The sequence below is a fragment of the Neocloeon triangulifer genome, unplaced genomic scaffold, assembly GCF_031216515.1.
Source record: "Neocloeon triangulifer isolate White Clay Creek 2 clone unplaced genomic scaffold, ASM3121651v1 ptg000014l, whole genome shotgun sequence".
NCBI classification, from domain to species: domain Eukaryota; kingdom Metazoa; phylum Arthropoda; class Insecta; order Ephemeroptera; family Baetidae; genus Neocloeon; species Neocloeon triangulifer.
This window is the reverse complement of record NW_026775556.1, coordinates 5,596,572-5,611,498: the sequence shown is the minus strand read 5'-3', so window position 1 is coordinate 5,611,498 and position 14,927 is coordinate 5,596,572. Positions and strand designations below refer to the sequence as shown.

Here is a 14,927-nt window from a genome sequence, read left to right as displayed (position 1 = left end):
CTAATTTATTTAATTGACGTTTAATCCGCCCCTGATTGGCGATGCACCGCATGCAGCAGCGAGTGCAGACTGCACGTCACTAGTGCTAATAAAGAGACGGCGGCGCGGCAGGCACCTCCCGCCTGCCGAGTTATGCAGCCGGCAGTGCACCCACCTTTGTGTCTGCCCGCGAGAGCATAATGTTAATGCTCGACCATGCTTGGCGCAAATCAATACACCACGACCGTCCGCCAACAGCGATGCACCCGCCCGACTCATTCCAACTGCTGCACTTTTGCATGCAGTCTCTGCAATGTGCATTATTTTTAGTAATCATGAAATAAAAAAGCCAAGCTGCGTGTTCAACGGCAAAGAGCAACGGACGAGTGGCTCATTTTGCCATTCAGCAGGGACGTGTGCTCTTTGTGCGAAAAAAAAAATCATTCATGCAAATTATTACCGATGGGTTGCTTTTAATTTAAGTCGCGGTAGAAGAAGTTGAGTAAAATTCAACTGCTGTTAAAGAAAACCCTATGAAGTGCTACGAAGGAAAAAAAGACAAGTTGGTTATAATTTAAAAATGATAAAAGATAATTTGTGAGAAAAATAAATATTTTTTAAGTGCTACAATATGATAAAAATTCCTAGTTTTACAAATTTTAGCTTTTTGAAGATGATTTTAAGTAAAAAGGAGAAAAGATTGTTTTATATTTTTGCAATTTTCATGTTTACAACTGCGGCATTGCAATTATATTACTGTCGGGGCTTGCCTTAATAAATAAGAAGCAAAGTCCGTGGCAACATTTTTATGGCGAGCGTCTTGGTTGCTGCTAGGGATGAAGTCGAGGTCAAACGAGGTCAGTGCATTGACCCAGGAAGTGCTCCACCGCGCTAGGGGTTGATACTTACAAACAGGTGGGAGTCGGGGGAGGCCAGGGGTGGAGTCGAGCGAGTTGCGCGGAAACCGGCGCGGCTTTTCTCTGTGCCGCCGGCCGGCACCTAAATCTGGCACAAGGGTTCAAGGAACGCAAATTCAGTTTGATCTCAATCTCTTAGCCAGTCATAAGTGTCCTTTTTTATTTCAAATAAATAAAAAAAATAATATTTCAAGAATAAATTAATTTTTATAAATTTTATTTTGAATGTGAATTAAGACTTTTTTATTGCTTCACATAAATAAATGGCAAAAATTTTCCGGTATTGAAATTTTAAAATGAATTTTACCTATGAAACTTATGAAATAAGCCTGGTTTTAAATTCACATGCAGGTAAAAGTACCTTAGTTTGATCTTATTTCTTTTTGTTTAGTGTTTAAAAAAATTAATGCGTTCATTGGTGAATTTTATAATTTTAATTTTATTTTGTCAATAGAGAATCACTTAATGAATTAAAATTTTAAGTTAATTAATGCACATTTCAACTCCAAACTATTTTTTCTTTTTTTAGTAAAAATCTAATTTAATTATTTAAAAAAAAAAACCAAACAAGATATAACTTTTTGTTTCTTTTGACCTCGGGTCAATGATCAGAGTGCACTGCACTAACAAAGGCCGAAAATTAAGCGGCAAGGTTGCGCCGATTGCAAAACTATGTGCATTATAGAGCCGGCTGCATCTAAAAAATAACCGCGTGTCCCTGAAAATGATTCGCTCGACCGACTAGAAGCGTCTCTCTCTCTCTTGCTCGTAAACAGCAGTCGGGGTCGCTGCAGAAATGCACGTCCACCGCCAACTCGCAGTCAGTCGGTTTGTAGGTGGGTGAAGGAATAGGTGAACGACAATGGGAATCGTCCGAGCGATCGATCAGAGCTCATTTTTCTGCGGGACAATCACCCAGAAGATCGGTAATAACTTATTTTCCTACAGAGAGAGGACGAATTAATTAATCCGAGACTAATTTTCTAATTGACTTGTTGGTAGGCGGTGTCGCATCCTCGAGTGTGTTTGCATGATAATAAAATAGGCCTTGTCCTCTATTCCTTAACCCCGACATCAGAATTGCATAATGCAGCTGCGCCGCGCGCGCCGCTCTCCTCTAGTCTCTCTCTCGGTGATAAAAAATATATATATATATATATATATATATGTATATATACATATAAAAAAATACAGAGAAGAAGAAGACCTGCTCTTTGTGTACATATTGCATGAATGCAGCCAGACTCCGCCTCTCTCTAGCAGAAAAAAATAACACTTTGGCGGTGCCTCCAATTAGGAAAAAAAATAACTGCTACGTCTTGAGTGAATAAAAAAATCGCGGTCGCGATCAAGAGGGGTTATTGTTGGGCTTCCAGAGAAACGGAGAACAAAACAAACAGGGCGGAAAGTACTAGTTTTTCAGGGAAAAAAGTTTGCCGAACAACTTAATTTTACTGCTGCTTGCAAATGACAAGCCTGACCGCAGCAGCATCGCAATTTGAAATGGAGAGGGAATAATTTTTAGAGGTGACAGTGAAAATAACGCGTAGTTAGTCAAACAGGATCTTACAAAAGCGGAATTTCGAAAATTACTACCGAGGCAGAAATTTGATTGATTTTTATCCCAAGTCATTGAAGTTCAGAATATAAAGAAAAAAATCCCTCATTTCATTAAATAATAATAATAATACTTTTGCTGACAATTTTCTTAAATGAAATATTCTTTGCAAGAAAGTTAAACAGTATTTTTCAACGTGAGAAAATCGAAAAATGCGAGTGTATTACATGAGAAGTGCGTCACATATATTATGATGCAGCTGCATAATTCTCAAAACGAAAGTATGACGTCATGAATTTATTTTGCCTTCCAAACAAGAAGAGTTCATTGATATAACAGACACCTATTATGCTATAATATTGGTAACGCGGCCAGCGACTTGTAATGCAATTCGCCGCTGGTTTTTCAACCAGGCTAGTCTTATTAGCTAGGCCGGGTCGGCGGCGGGATAGGAGAAGTTTTAGAGATAGGAGGCGGCTGGGCAGCTAGCTGATGCACAGAAGTGCATTCGAGTGCATTTCAGCTGCAGCGCTCCGCGTGGCAGAGGCACACATCACGTTACTAGGCCATTGCATTCGCAAAGAGCACCACCAACACACAGTTCAATGTAACAATTCCGCCAGTGTGCAGGACGAGAGAACGGTGCCGGCCGCTGAAAAAAAAAATACATATTTTAGTCAGTGAGAGAGATGGAGGACCTTCACAAAGGTTGTTGCGATTTAACTTAACAATCGTGAGTCTTTTAATTTATTCATAGAGTTCTTTGTAATTTTATTATTCCTTCCTTTTACACAAAGCAACGCCCATTCAAGATAATTACCTTTCTGGTGCAGTTGTTTAACAATGGGCGCGTCTTGAGTCACATATGCAGAAAATTGCATCTCCACCTAATTCGTTTTTTACAATCGAGAGGTATAAACACTGGCCCAAAGTTAAATATTTTTTTCTTCTCCGTGTTTATAAACACTCGATTCTATTCCCGTCTGACATGATTATAACGAGTTATATTTAGTCCCATTATAGAGATCAGAAAAACAAATACAACCGTGGCGAAAAGGAATAAATTGCGAATCTATATCAATCCAATTTTTTCCTTCCTCGACCGGTGGCCAAATGCGTAGCTGAATTGCGCAAATGCAACGGCGCTCATAATAACAATAGAGATAATGTCCTGTTCTGGAAGAGTTCCGTCCCTGAACTTGTTTTGTGGTGCTCTGCGACTAACTGAGAGATGTTGCAACTGGAAAGTGCAACAAATTACCCAGAAAGGCGTGTAAATGCAACGGCCTTAGTTTTTTAACGTTTTAACAAAAATGATCGTTTGTTTAGTTGACGTCCACAACTTATTTAAAAAAAAAATAGTGTGAATTTTGAGGTCCACGTATGTAATGAGAATTCAAGCCAAATTGTGAATTTTTGGTAAATGGAATAATTTAATGTTATATTTGTATATCAATCATATTTTCTGTTAGAATCTTTCATTATTGCATTTTTTTTTTTCAATCGATCTGCAGATTTAAATATTATATCACTGTAACAGTCATAATTCATTTTTAAAAACGCGTATTTAGTTACAAAATAAACTAGATGACAAATAATTTGGCTTTTGTAACCTATCAGTTATCAGATAATATCATGATCAAATTAAAAATGGTTGTTAATCGAGATTTTTTAATAGCAAACACTTCCTATCTATTTGAATCAAACGTTTTTGTTGATTAATTAATTATGAATTAGAAGTGGAGCTTTTTGAAATGCAAATTCGCAGATGAACGCGTGCCAAGTGATGCTCACAATCCTTGACCGCGTGCACCGAGAGCGCACTTTGATACCAAGTTAAAAATACTTGAGTGCTGCCGGTCGAAAGGGATGCACCATTCTAATGTCGCAAATTATGCAAGTGGTCGAACTCTCTCGCGCGATGGGGCAAAGTCGTATGACGGACAGTCTCACCTCTAAACAGCCATCACCTTCCTCAATTATCCGCCGTCATAGCTAGAGGTCACGTGGTCTTATTTATAGAAGGCCCAAGAGTGCCAGCGGGTTGAAAACAACGAGACCGACTAGATTTACACTATGTGCTTTATTGCAATAGCCAAGGCTTAGAAAGTCAGGGGTCAATTCAGCCAGCATACTGCGCGCGAGATAAGATGATGAGAGAGAGAGAGAGAAAGAAAGAAAGAGAGAAATAAAGCTGCGCCCGTGCAATATATGCATGCAGCCTTGGTCGGTGTCTAGGATGCAAGTCTAGAGGTCACAAATGTCAATGCTACTTAATCAATGCATAGCATAATCCTCCGCCGCTCTCTGTGTAAAAAATTTCTCTCCGAGCCAGCATACATGTTTCCAAGCGGCAGGGGGTTGATTTCTGTGTGGCGCCTCCATTCAGCCCCATCAACTTTTTCACATACATTAAAAAATCTCGTCCGTCAGTCTAGTGTGCATGATGAAATTATTATTTGGGTTTTTTTTTACTCTTCACTGATGTTTGCCTTCTCTTTTTGTTGCAGGAATAATGAGCGCAATGGCGGCCTCACCCCGCGAATTGCAGATTATGAGCCTCTTTCAGGACATCAAACTGAAGAGGCACAAAGTCGACAGCAGATGCAGCAGTGACGGTCAGTTTAAAAGTTTGGAAAAATTTTGACAAAGCGAAAAATCGGCTTTTTATGCTTTCATGCAACCTGCTCCACATATGCGACGTGCAGGTTGCATAAGTTGAAAAAAAACCGAAATCAATATTTTATTTTGACAAAAATCATTATTTATTTATTTATAAATATTCTGAAAATGATTTCAAAAAATGATTTTCCAAAAAATCATTCTGAAAACTTAATTTGTAGATAAGATAATTTATATCAATGATTGATGCGTTTTTTTCTTACCATTTTACATAAATTCCCATTTTAGGTGAAAGTACTGCTGAAATTTCCTCTCCTGAGAGTGCAAATATGGCTCCTAATGAGGAAGAATCGCCACGGCCCCCGAGCAGCCCGGTGTTGAAAGTGGAAAGGTTAATATTTCAAAAAAATTTCCTCAGCCTCACTTTACATTGAAACAAATTTCCTCAGAGCTTCACCGGGCCCCGGCGTAATTACTGAAAATCCAAGGCCAGATGTAGTTCCTAGCACAAACCCTGAGGTCACACAACCAATAGAGGACAACAGTGTATTTGACGGTGGTAAGTTTAAAATTAATTTGGAGAGAAAATTAATTTAGTTCATTTATATATAGATACGAGAATTTCTGCCCAAATTAAGATACATTATACTGATTTTCAAAGAAATAAAAATTACATGAAGAGAAGATGGGATAAAAGCACAGAAGAAAGTAATTTGAAATTTTTTTATGCAAATCATGTAGAATTAAAAAAATATATATCTTTAATCATATAAATAAATATTTTGTTAGTTATTTAATTGAGAATTTTTAATAATTTCAGGCGGCGAACCCAGAACTGTGCTGACAAGGTCGCCGGCCACCCCTCAACAGGCGCCCTCGCAAAGCAGCCATCCTCAGGCGATGGCGCACTCGCCGCATCCGCCGCCGCCCCCGCTGCACCACCTGCAGCCACCATCCTCAACCCCCACCTCCTCGCAGCCAGTAACCACCATCATCTCCAGCAACACCAGTCCACCCTCGTTCTGGCCAGTGTCGGCGCCCAGCCAGGTGATCACGCAAAACCCGTCCAGCTTCCTCTCCAAGATGAACATGGGTGGAGGAATGCGGCCCAGCGGCCCCCCGGGCATGATCCCCATCAACAAGAGCCCCCAAAGCCAGCAGCACCACCTCAGCCCCAGCAGCAGCGTCAGCCCCCAGCAGCGGCTGCGGACACCAACTGTGATAATGGGAGAGGTGGGGGGCGTGCGCACCATGGTGTGGTCCAACAACCAGCAGCACCAGCAGCAGCAGGAGCACCACATGCACCCTCACCAGTCCCACATGCAGCAGCCGCCCCAACAGCCCCAGCAGCAACCCCCTCACCCCTCCAAGCTCAACTACAGCACTGAAGAGCAGATCAAGATGTCCGTCGACGGACTCCTCAGCCTCGGCCAGGACAACTTCCACTCCCACCCCCACCCCCACCACCAAGCTCCCCAGCCCAACCAGTCGGTCATTCGCACGGAGAGGCCGCATTTCCAAACCCCGCTGAACATGGAGCGCCTATGGGCAGGGGATCTCAGCCAACTGCCCCCGGCGGCGGCGCCTCTGCAGCACCCGGAACTAAATCCACAGGTTTGTTATTTTTCAAAAATTTGTTACTTTCATAATCTTGAATTTTTTATCAGGCACTAAACCTGACCTCGTGGGGTGGAAGGCCGCAACCTCATATCAAGATGGGTTCTGCTCCCATGAGCACGCACATGGAAGACGAAGCAGACTACGAGCCGCCCATGGTGTGCATGATCTGCGAAGACAAGGCCACCGGACTGCACTACGGAATCATTACGTGCGAGGGGTGAGTCTGTCGATGAGTGGCTTCTTTAGCAATAGATCAGAATCCTAACCTCCTAAAAACTAGCTCTCATGCATCTCTCGGTGGTTGGTTCATTAATGGGTGGTAGATTTGCAAATCACTGGGATGTTATTTTTTGCATTCATAATTAATTTTAATTATCTTAATTGTTTTCTGGTGTTCAAAGAACGCTGAGATTTTTATTTTTGCTTGTAGTATTTTATATTTGTCGTAGTTTTTTTTTAAATGTCATATTCTGCAAGAATATGGAAGCAAAGAAAATTTGTGATTGAGACTTATCAATGATAATTTAAAAATAATTTATTTGATGCTCAAATTGTTTTATAATTAAAAAAAATTATTGTTAATTAATTGAAATTGTTAAATTTGCAAAAAATATTTATTCTTGGCTAAGCTCTAGTAACTCTCCAGCTATTTGCACATGCTTATAAGCCGTTTATTTTTATTATAATAAATATAATGATTTTCACTCAATATCATGCAGTCATGCACGCTATAAATAGTGATTTTCATAACAGATGCGCTTTTGTGGTATTTTACACGTCGGTTCAAATTGATTATGCATAAAAGAATTAGTAAATTCCAATGATTATAAGTCATTGTTTCCGTGGCAAAAAGACTCATTCTCTACTTTTGGTCTGTCAGGTGCAAGGGATTTTTCAAGAGGACAGTACAAAACAGACGGGTGTACACATGTGTCGCGGACGGTAACTGCGAAATCAACAAAGCGCAGAGAAACCGCTGCCAGTATTGCCGATTCAAGAAATGTATAGAACAAGGCATGGTTTTACAAGGTGCGAAAAACTTCTCATTTCTTTCAAAAAAAATTTCCAAACCTTCAACTCCGGATCAATTCTAAAAAACCTGAAAACCCTTTTAGCTGTCAGAGAGGACCGGATGCCCGGAGGAAGAAATTCTGGAGCCGTTTATAACCTTTACAAAGTAGGTTGCAACAATAGCTCTCGGCTAGCGCCCGTACTCAGTCGCGAGTTGTTTCACTTGCAGGTAAAGTACAAGAAGCACAAGAAGTCACCGGCGGGGGCTGTATGCAAGAACCACGCCATCAACGCGCTGCACCACCCGTCGGCGCTGACCAAGTTGCAGCAGCAGCAGCTGGCCACTGTTGCCCACTTAGCCACCGAGAAGCACAAGGAGTCACCTGGCAACTCTTTGCCGCCTCATCTTGTCAATGGACTCATCCTAAAGACTGCTCTAACTAACCCTAGCGAGGTAACGCAAAACTGAGAAAAAAAATTTGTCTCTAAATGGAAAATATTCCACAGGTTGTGCACTTAAGGCAAAGACTGGATAGTGCAGTAAGTTCCTCTAGGGATAGACCAGTAATGCCTTTTGAAGCTAGCTTAAGCCTCATCCAAACGCTGATAGACTGTGACGAGTTTCAAGATATCGCAACTCTCAGGGTAAGAAAAATAATTAAAAAATTAATTCAAAAAATTTATATATAAATTATATGCAGAATTTGGAGGAGCTTTTGGACCATAAGAGCGATCTCAGTGAAAAGTTGTGCCAGATAGGTGACTCGATAGTTTACAAACTGGTGCAGTGGACCAAGAGATTGCCTTTCTACCTGGAGTTGCCCGTTGAGGTAAAAAATTGCTTGAAAAATCTCACCAATTTTTAAATTACAAAATAATCTCAATTTTTAATATTTATATAATGTTCTTGTGCGTAAATTAATAAGAAAAGATAATTATTCAAAATATTGACCTTTATTGATTTCTCAAATATTAATTTGCATATTTTGTCTGCAGGTTCACACGCGGATGTTGACTCACAAGTGGCACGAACTTCTTGTGCTGACGACCTCAGCCTATCAAGCCATTCACGGCAAGCCTTTCGACCAGGAGACAGATTTCAACCAAGAGGTACGCATTTGTACTATTTTTTTCTTTACCAGTGTTAATATGTTTCTTGAGCAGGTGGCCAACAATCTAAGCACACTCCAAGCGTGCCTTTCCTCCATGATGGGGCGCCACATTACGATGGACCAACTAAGGCAAGACGTTGGCTTGATGGTGGAGAAAATCACCCACGTCACCTTGATGTTCCGGAAAATGAGTCTTCGGATGGAGGAGTACGTGTGCCTCAAAGTGATCACCATGCTTAATCAAGGTTAGTAATAATAAATATTATGGGGAAAATGCTTGAATTATTTTTAGTGCCAATAATCAACAAAATTTTGAAACTTTTTAAGTATTAAATTGACCAGTTTTTTTTCATGTTGTTTCAAAATTAATAAAAAATAATCTAAATAATGTATAATATAGATATTTTTATTTTAATTTTTAGGAAGGACGGGTTGTGGGGAGCTTGAGATGATTCAAGAGAGATACATGAACTGCTTAAAGTGCTACGTCGAACACTCGTTCCCGCAACAACCGGGAAGATTTCAAGAACTGCTTGTGCGACTTCCAGAGGTACAATTATTTTAATTTAGAAATCATTCATAATTTTTAATATTGTATTTTACCAGGTCCAGTCAGCGGCTGCACTCTTGCTCGAGAGCAAAATGTTCTACGTACCGTTCTTATTAAACTCTGCTATCCAAAGATAGTGCCACGAAAAGCACAGTGTCCGTGACGTCACTGTGATCAGAACTGCCAAGTTACCAAGCAAGCCATCAGCAGGCAGGGAAGAGGACGACCGAGCGGCTCCGAGTAGCAGTGCCTCAGTTACCATTGTCGCCAACCCGGAGGCTGACTAGAGATTTTTAACAGGAGCCCTTAGGTTGGACATTGGCATTTTAGCAGAAGGAACATTTTTAAGTAAAATGTGAACCAAACAAACAAAAGCCTCTGCGTCGGTTGTGTACATAGAAGAAGAAAAACGAGCAGAGCTGCTGACAGACATTCGACCCCACCAACTTTTAACTTGTAATTTGTCGATTAAGTTGCGAGAGAGAGATAGAAAGTCCACCTGGCTGTGGATTGTGACCTTTTGAAAGGGGCTGACAATCGGCGCTCTTCACACAAACACATACTGTACAGAAGAACTTCTTAAATTATAAGCATGTTTGTCGACCGAGAGATATGTAAAAGAAAAGAGTTTATATCACTGTTTAATTTTGCTGTTATAAGTATTCTAGTGAATTAATTAATTGATTATTATGTTATTGAAAAAAATACGTGTATTTTGAAAAGCGAGAGGAAATTTAATTCGAATTAGGTGGTGATATAAAAAGTTCATGTTGTGCAATTATTATCACTTTTTACTTCCAGTGTCAATCTTCTTGACCTGCTGCTAATGCAAAAAGAGAGAAGAGAGTCGGTCCTATATTGATGATATGCGACTTTTTTCTTTTACTTAACACGTAAATTATAGAAGCACTAAAATGCGTTGATGCAGATTAGTACTGGACCGTGCTTTAAGGTTCCTTAATTTGCCCTGTCCTGCTGCTGGCGTGGCCCGAGTGCGCCCTTTGCTTTTACAGGCTGCACCCCTCTTTGGCTGTTTGCAAGTGCAATTTATTCAAACCAATTATCTGGACGTCCATTTTCTATCGACGGCCGCTGGGTGCGCCGGAAAGGGACACGCTCGGGCCAAGCAGCTAGGCCAGGGCGAGACAATTATTGGCAATGCTGATGACGTGTGTTGATTATTAGTGCTAAAAAAACTATTCTCTCAATTCATCTTCTTCTCCTTTTTCGGTTCTTCAGTATTTTTGTGGCAAATCCAATCAATTCGCAGCCTCTTTTTGAAAAAATTCAATTTAACTCAACATATGTAATACACAAGAAGGCATACAAACTTTGATCTCTTCTGGAGAGTTACAGCGGAATTGTTAAATTAAGACTTTGAAAAAAAAATATATCTATGTATGGAAAATTCTTCTCACAGACAAAAATAGACACACCATACTATTTAGTGTACATACAGTTCGTGTTTAAGAGAAATTTTGGAAGACTGCTGCTGTATGTTTTTGTCAGTTTTATCACAATATTAAAATACAATAAATCAATGTTGAAGATATGACACACACACAAAACCGCTGTTACATAATGGGTATATGAAAAAAAATGAAGCTGTAACCCTAACTCCTATACTATAAAAGTGTACTCCTGCCTGCAGATTCAGCACATTCTTGAGCGCTTGCACAAAAAATAAACCAAAAAATAGCGCGGCTCACAGCCGTCACCTTTTACACATGTCGTTTTTTAGAGCGAGATAAATGAAATGACACATCCGCGCTCCTTCTTTTTTCGGGGAGTCTAGCGCCGTGTCAAAAATCAATAAAACCAGCGCGACAAGAATGGGCTGACGAGAGCAGCAACCACTATGATTATACGTCTAATTGTCCTGAGTTACCATTTACACATTTGTCACACAATGTTTGTTCATTTTAGGATCGTTAATTATGGCCACAATTTTTTTTCTTGCAGTGAAATAGTTTCATTGCTGCGGGAGTTCATTTTTTGTTATCATTTGCCAATAAAGTTACTAATTTTTAGAAAGAAGAATAAAAATCCCGAGTGTTTCTCTTCAATTTTTTTACCAGGAATTTTTTAATTCAAAATATATTACAATTAGAATTGTATTAAATTATACCATATTCTTTATTAAATATAAAAATATTTTAACATTTACAACCTAACCCAAGTGAAAGGGCCTACAAAACTGATGTTCAAACTAGCATGGATTTTATCATTAACAAATATTGGAACTCATAGATTTGCGAAAATCGAACGACTAGAAATGAAATTGGAAATTTTGATCCAAAATGGGATGATTACGATCGCGGAAATTGTTCATCAAGCATTATCGTGGCTGAAGGATACGTCGGCCCTTTTGTAAAAGGCCCTGGTGTAATCAGCAGGTGAGGCGTGGTATCGACCTGTGATGGAGGGTCCAAATCGGCGCCACAGAATGACAATGGCGATGGTGATGGGCACGGCCAAAAGAACGCCAATCAGAACGCCAATGAGAATGGCGCCGTCTTTTTCAGGGTGATGGTCGTACAGGTCGAGGCACCTAAGGTGCTCCTCATTTTGCGCCAGGGTGTTGAAGGTTTGGCCTCGCATTTCAATTGGCTCATGACAACTAAAGAAATAAAAATAATTTATATTAAAATATTTCATGAAAATTTTGGAAGAGTAAATTGATGCTTTATAACCACAAATTCATGTGTATAAGTTAACACTGGTCAACACAAATTTAATGATAATTAAGAAATAATATGTGTCATAAACACACCAAAAATGAATTTCAAATACTTATTTAAATAAAATTAAAAACAACCAGATCATAAAACAAATTAAAAACCAACTAATAAAATTATTAATATATAAAATTTTAGGAAATAGAGTACATTTTAAATTTAAGCAACGAAAGATAAAATAAGTATATAAATAATTTCAGTTGATTATTTATTTATTTATTCTCCTGAGGTTTTACTCAAATCAGTTTGAAATAAAAGCACATATATTTTCTTAAATTTTAACACTGCTTTGCAATTTATTATAAATTTAAAAATTATTTTCGTGCCATTTAGCCCGAATTTAATTTTAATATATGACTCTTTATCTCACTATTTCATACTTTTTATCGTAAGTAGTTAATAAATAATTTCTTTGAATAAATTTAAATTTCTTAAAAAAAGCACTTATAAATTTAGGTAAAGTTACGTATGTAAATTAAATTGTAAAAATGTATTGAAAAAGCAATAAATGTAATTAATACAACTACTTTTTTTTTAAATAAAAAGAATATCAGTAATAACACTTACACAAGTGTTGGCGCAGCCATGCTATCCAAAATGTGAATTAAATCGGTAAGAATCCACTGACTGTCGCAGTCACAAACCCAAGGATTTCCCTGCAGACGCAACTCGTCCAGAGCGTCCCACCTGCGGAGGAGCTCCTTTGGCAAACGTCCCAAACTGTTTCCATTTAAGTGTAACTTGAAATTGTTTAAAAAAAATTATTAATTTTCCTATAAGTCATTGACCATTAAAAATCACCCTTCGCAACGTCCAGGAGTCACCTTCGACCTGACCTTTGAAAGCTTCAGGGTCGATGTACTGCAAGTGGACGTTGTCCACCATGATCAGTTCGACGAGGCTCTGCATTCCGGAAAACGCCTCTGCGCCGATGACCGTGAGATTGGGCAGGGAACACATGGAGAGGTGCTCCAAGGTGGGGAGGGAGGGGAACGAACCCTTTTCCAGATTCCTGATTGGATTGTCATCCAGGGTGAGGATTTTCAGGGTGTGCGTGTCAGCCAGCGCTTGGGTGGGAATTTCTATGAACGAATTGCCGGCCAAGTGCAATTCCTCCAAGAAACGCGGCGAGTGCAGACTGTGCATCGGAAGGGTGGTCAGACCAGTGTAACTCAGGTCAAGCACCTTAGAAGATAAAGAATTTAACGACAGGCTCTCAAAAATGTTTGTTTCTCAAAAGTACCTTCAAATAATCTAAACTGCTGATGGCGAGAACGGTAGACTGGTCAAGAACACTCAGTGGGTTGTATTTTAATGAGAGTTCGGTTAAAAAGGTCAGGTGCTCGAAAAGGTCCTGGTCTAGAGAGTGAATTGCGTTGTACCCTAGGTGGAGCACACGCATTTGGCGCATGGGTTCGTAACCGTCAGGAGCGTACAACCCTCTGAATACCTAAAAATATATTTTTATATTTTAAATTTTTAAAGAGGTTTTTGTTTAACCTGAGGTCTGAGTGTTTCGGACGTGAGTTGGTTATTGCTGAGGTCAAGGTAGGTCAAATTTGGCACGTGCATGAAGGCTAGGTCGTCAATCAGGGTGAGTTGACAGTGACTGATGGACAACTTTTCCAGCGTCGGAATTGAGCCCATGCTTGTCAAGTGTACAAGTCGGTTGTGGTCAAAACGCGCTTCGATGGCCACGTCCTTTGGCCATTCGGTCGCGTTGGGCACCGCGGTCAGCGCTTTGTCGGTGCAATCGACCAAGGTGGAGGTGCCGGGGGTGCATTGGCACTTGCTGCAGATCTCCTGGGCCAGGGCGCTGCAGCCGACGAGCAGCACAAGCGCCGCGACAGACCAGCGAGCGGCCATCATTATCGAGAATGCTATCTGTTGATTGCGATATAAAATAATACTCACCAAAGCAAATAAAGCTAGGTGTATAAGGAATAAGATTGGATTCCAAAACTATTACGTCTAAAGTTTTTTATTAAATTATAGTGTTGTTTTTTTGTACAATAAGTATCTAGAAACTGAAGAAATTGTTGAAATTAAATTTAAAAATTATAATTAACAAGGAAATTGTTGATGTAATATTGAAAGTAATTATTTTAAAATCTTAACTTATTTTTACAATTATAAATCGAATGCAGAATATTTTAAAATTTTACTATAGAAAGCAGGAAAGTTTTCATTTTGATCAACTTACCTAAGAGTGTGTGAAGTCAACTTGTGAGAGGAAGAGCAGTGTGGGGCCGTTAAAATTATTTTTCTCCAACGCTTCGTAATACCTTTATGGGCCAGACTGGCTGAGCGATGTTATCAGCTATCAGCGAGCTGATAACGCAAGTAATCTTTGTTTCCATGACAACCTTTGGCATGATTGTTGTGAGCCTCACGCACTGACTCACATCGCGTCAGCATTTACTTACTTAGAAGTGCGAAGGCGTGTGTTGATTGCGAGGAGACTGAAGAGCGAACGGCGAAAGGAAGTTTTGTTGGACAAACATTGGACGGCCTCGGCTTTCGCTTCGATAGAGAAGAGTGACACAAATCGACAGTTGACAGAGCGGCGCCTTATCTTTTGATAAAAAATCTCACTCTTTTCCTTAATGGGAATTTCACCAAAACTCTCAACAATCATTTAAAATTACTGATTCAACACATGAGCAGTTAATAAAAAAAAAAAAAAAATGAAAGCAAACAAAATTGACTAAAGTGCAAAAAGCGCCTCGTCATCAGTGCGCGTTTTGTTGTGATTCAGCCATAGGGAACTGATTTTTTTTTATACATTTTCCTGTCGATATTTCCGCCAAATATGAACAC

At 39.6% G+C, this 14,927-nt stretch overlaps 2 protein-coding genes across 7 annotated transcripts in view; one reads left to right on the top strand and one right to left on the bottom strand.

The window, feature by feature from the left end:
* LOC132199309 (hormone receptor 4) overlaps nucleotides 1-11,410 on the top strand; it is a 52,193-nt gene extending 40,783 nt beyond the window's left edge. For 3 of the 6 annotated variants that reach the window (XM_059623920.1, XM_059623922.1, XM_059623921.1), the window contains 14 exons: nucleotides 4,965-5,072; nucleotides 5,365-5,467; nucleotides 5,526-5,635; nucleotides 5,689-5,784; nucleotides 5,897-6,690; nucleotides 6,744-6,913; nucleotides 7,577-7,725; nucleotides 7,812-7,873; nucleotides 7,937-8,161; nucleotides 8,215-8,352; nucleotides 8,409-8,537; nucleotides 8,704-9,064; nucleotides 9,242-9,369; nucleotides 9,426-11,410. In XM_059623920.1, coding sequence (XP_059479903.1) covers nucleotides 4,965-5,072; nucleotides 5,365-5,467; nucleotides 5,526-5,635; nucleotides 5,689-5,784; nucleotides 5,897-6,690; nucleotides 6,744-6,913; nucleotides 7,577-7,725; nucleotides 7,812-7,873; nucleotides 7,937-8,161; nucleotides 8,215-8,352; nucleotides 8,409-8,537; nucleotides 8,704-9,064; nucleotides 9,242-9,369; nucleotides 9,426-9,506 — 2,654 coding nt within the window. In that variant the 3' untranslated portion in view covers nucleotides 9,507-11,410. Of the gene's footprint in view, nucleotides 1-3,027; nucleotides 3,188-4,964; nucleotides 5,073-5,364; nucleotides 5,468-5,525; nucleotides 5,636-5,688; nucleotides 5,785-5,896; nucleotides 6,691-6,743; nucleotides 6,914-7,576; nucleotides 7,726-7,811; nucleotides 7,874-7,936; nucleotides 8,162-8,214; nucleotides 8,353-8,408; nucleotides 8,538-8,703; nucleotides 9,065-9,241; nucleotides 9,370-9,425 lie in introns of those variants that run through there. The other 3 variants (XM_059623925.1, XM_059623923.1, XM_059623926.1) reach the window with 3 other exon arrangements.
* A 239-nt stretch (nucleotides 11,411-11,649) lies between these two features.
* LOC132199310 (leucine-rich repeat neuronal protein 2-like) lies at nucleotides 11,650-14,469 on the bottom strand. Its single transcript, XM_059623927.1, has 6 exons — nucleotides 14,311-14,469; nucleotides 13,608-13,991; nucleotides 13,351-13,557; nucleotides 12,909-13,292; nucleotides 12,675-12,847; nucleotides 11,650-11,989 (listed from the first exon to the last, which is right to left on the bottom strand). Exons 2-6 carry the CDS (start codon nucleotides 13,974-13,976, stop codon nucleotides 11,701-11,703), a joined length of 1,422 nt encoding a protein of 473 aa, XP_059479910.1. The 5' UTR covers nucleotides 13,977-13,991; nucleotides 14,311-14,469; the 3' UTR covers nucleotides 11,650-11,700.
* Nucleotides 14,470-14,927: the final 458 nt, after the last annotated feature.

Bases quoted from the DNA above. Each gene is read 5' to 3' on its own strand.
- LOC132199310 (XM_059623927.1), bottom strand. From the start codon at position 13,976: ATGATGGCCGCTCGCTGGTCTGTCGCGGCGCTTGTGCTGCTCGTCGGC. The intron at 13,558-13,607 runs GTTAAACAAAAA...ATATATTTTTAG, and splicing joins CCGAAACACTCAGACCTCAG to GTATTCAGAGGGTTGTACGC. The intron at 13,293-13,350 runs GTACTTTTGAGA...TTATCTTCTAAG, and splicing joins GCAGTTTAGATTATTTGAAG to GTGCTTGACCTGAGTTACAC.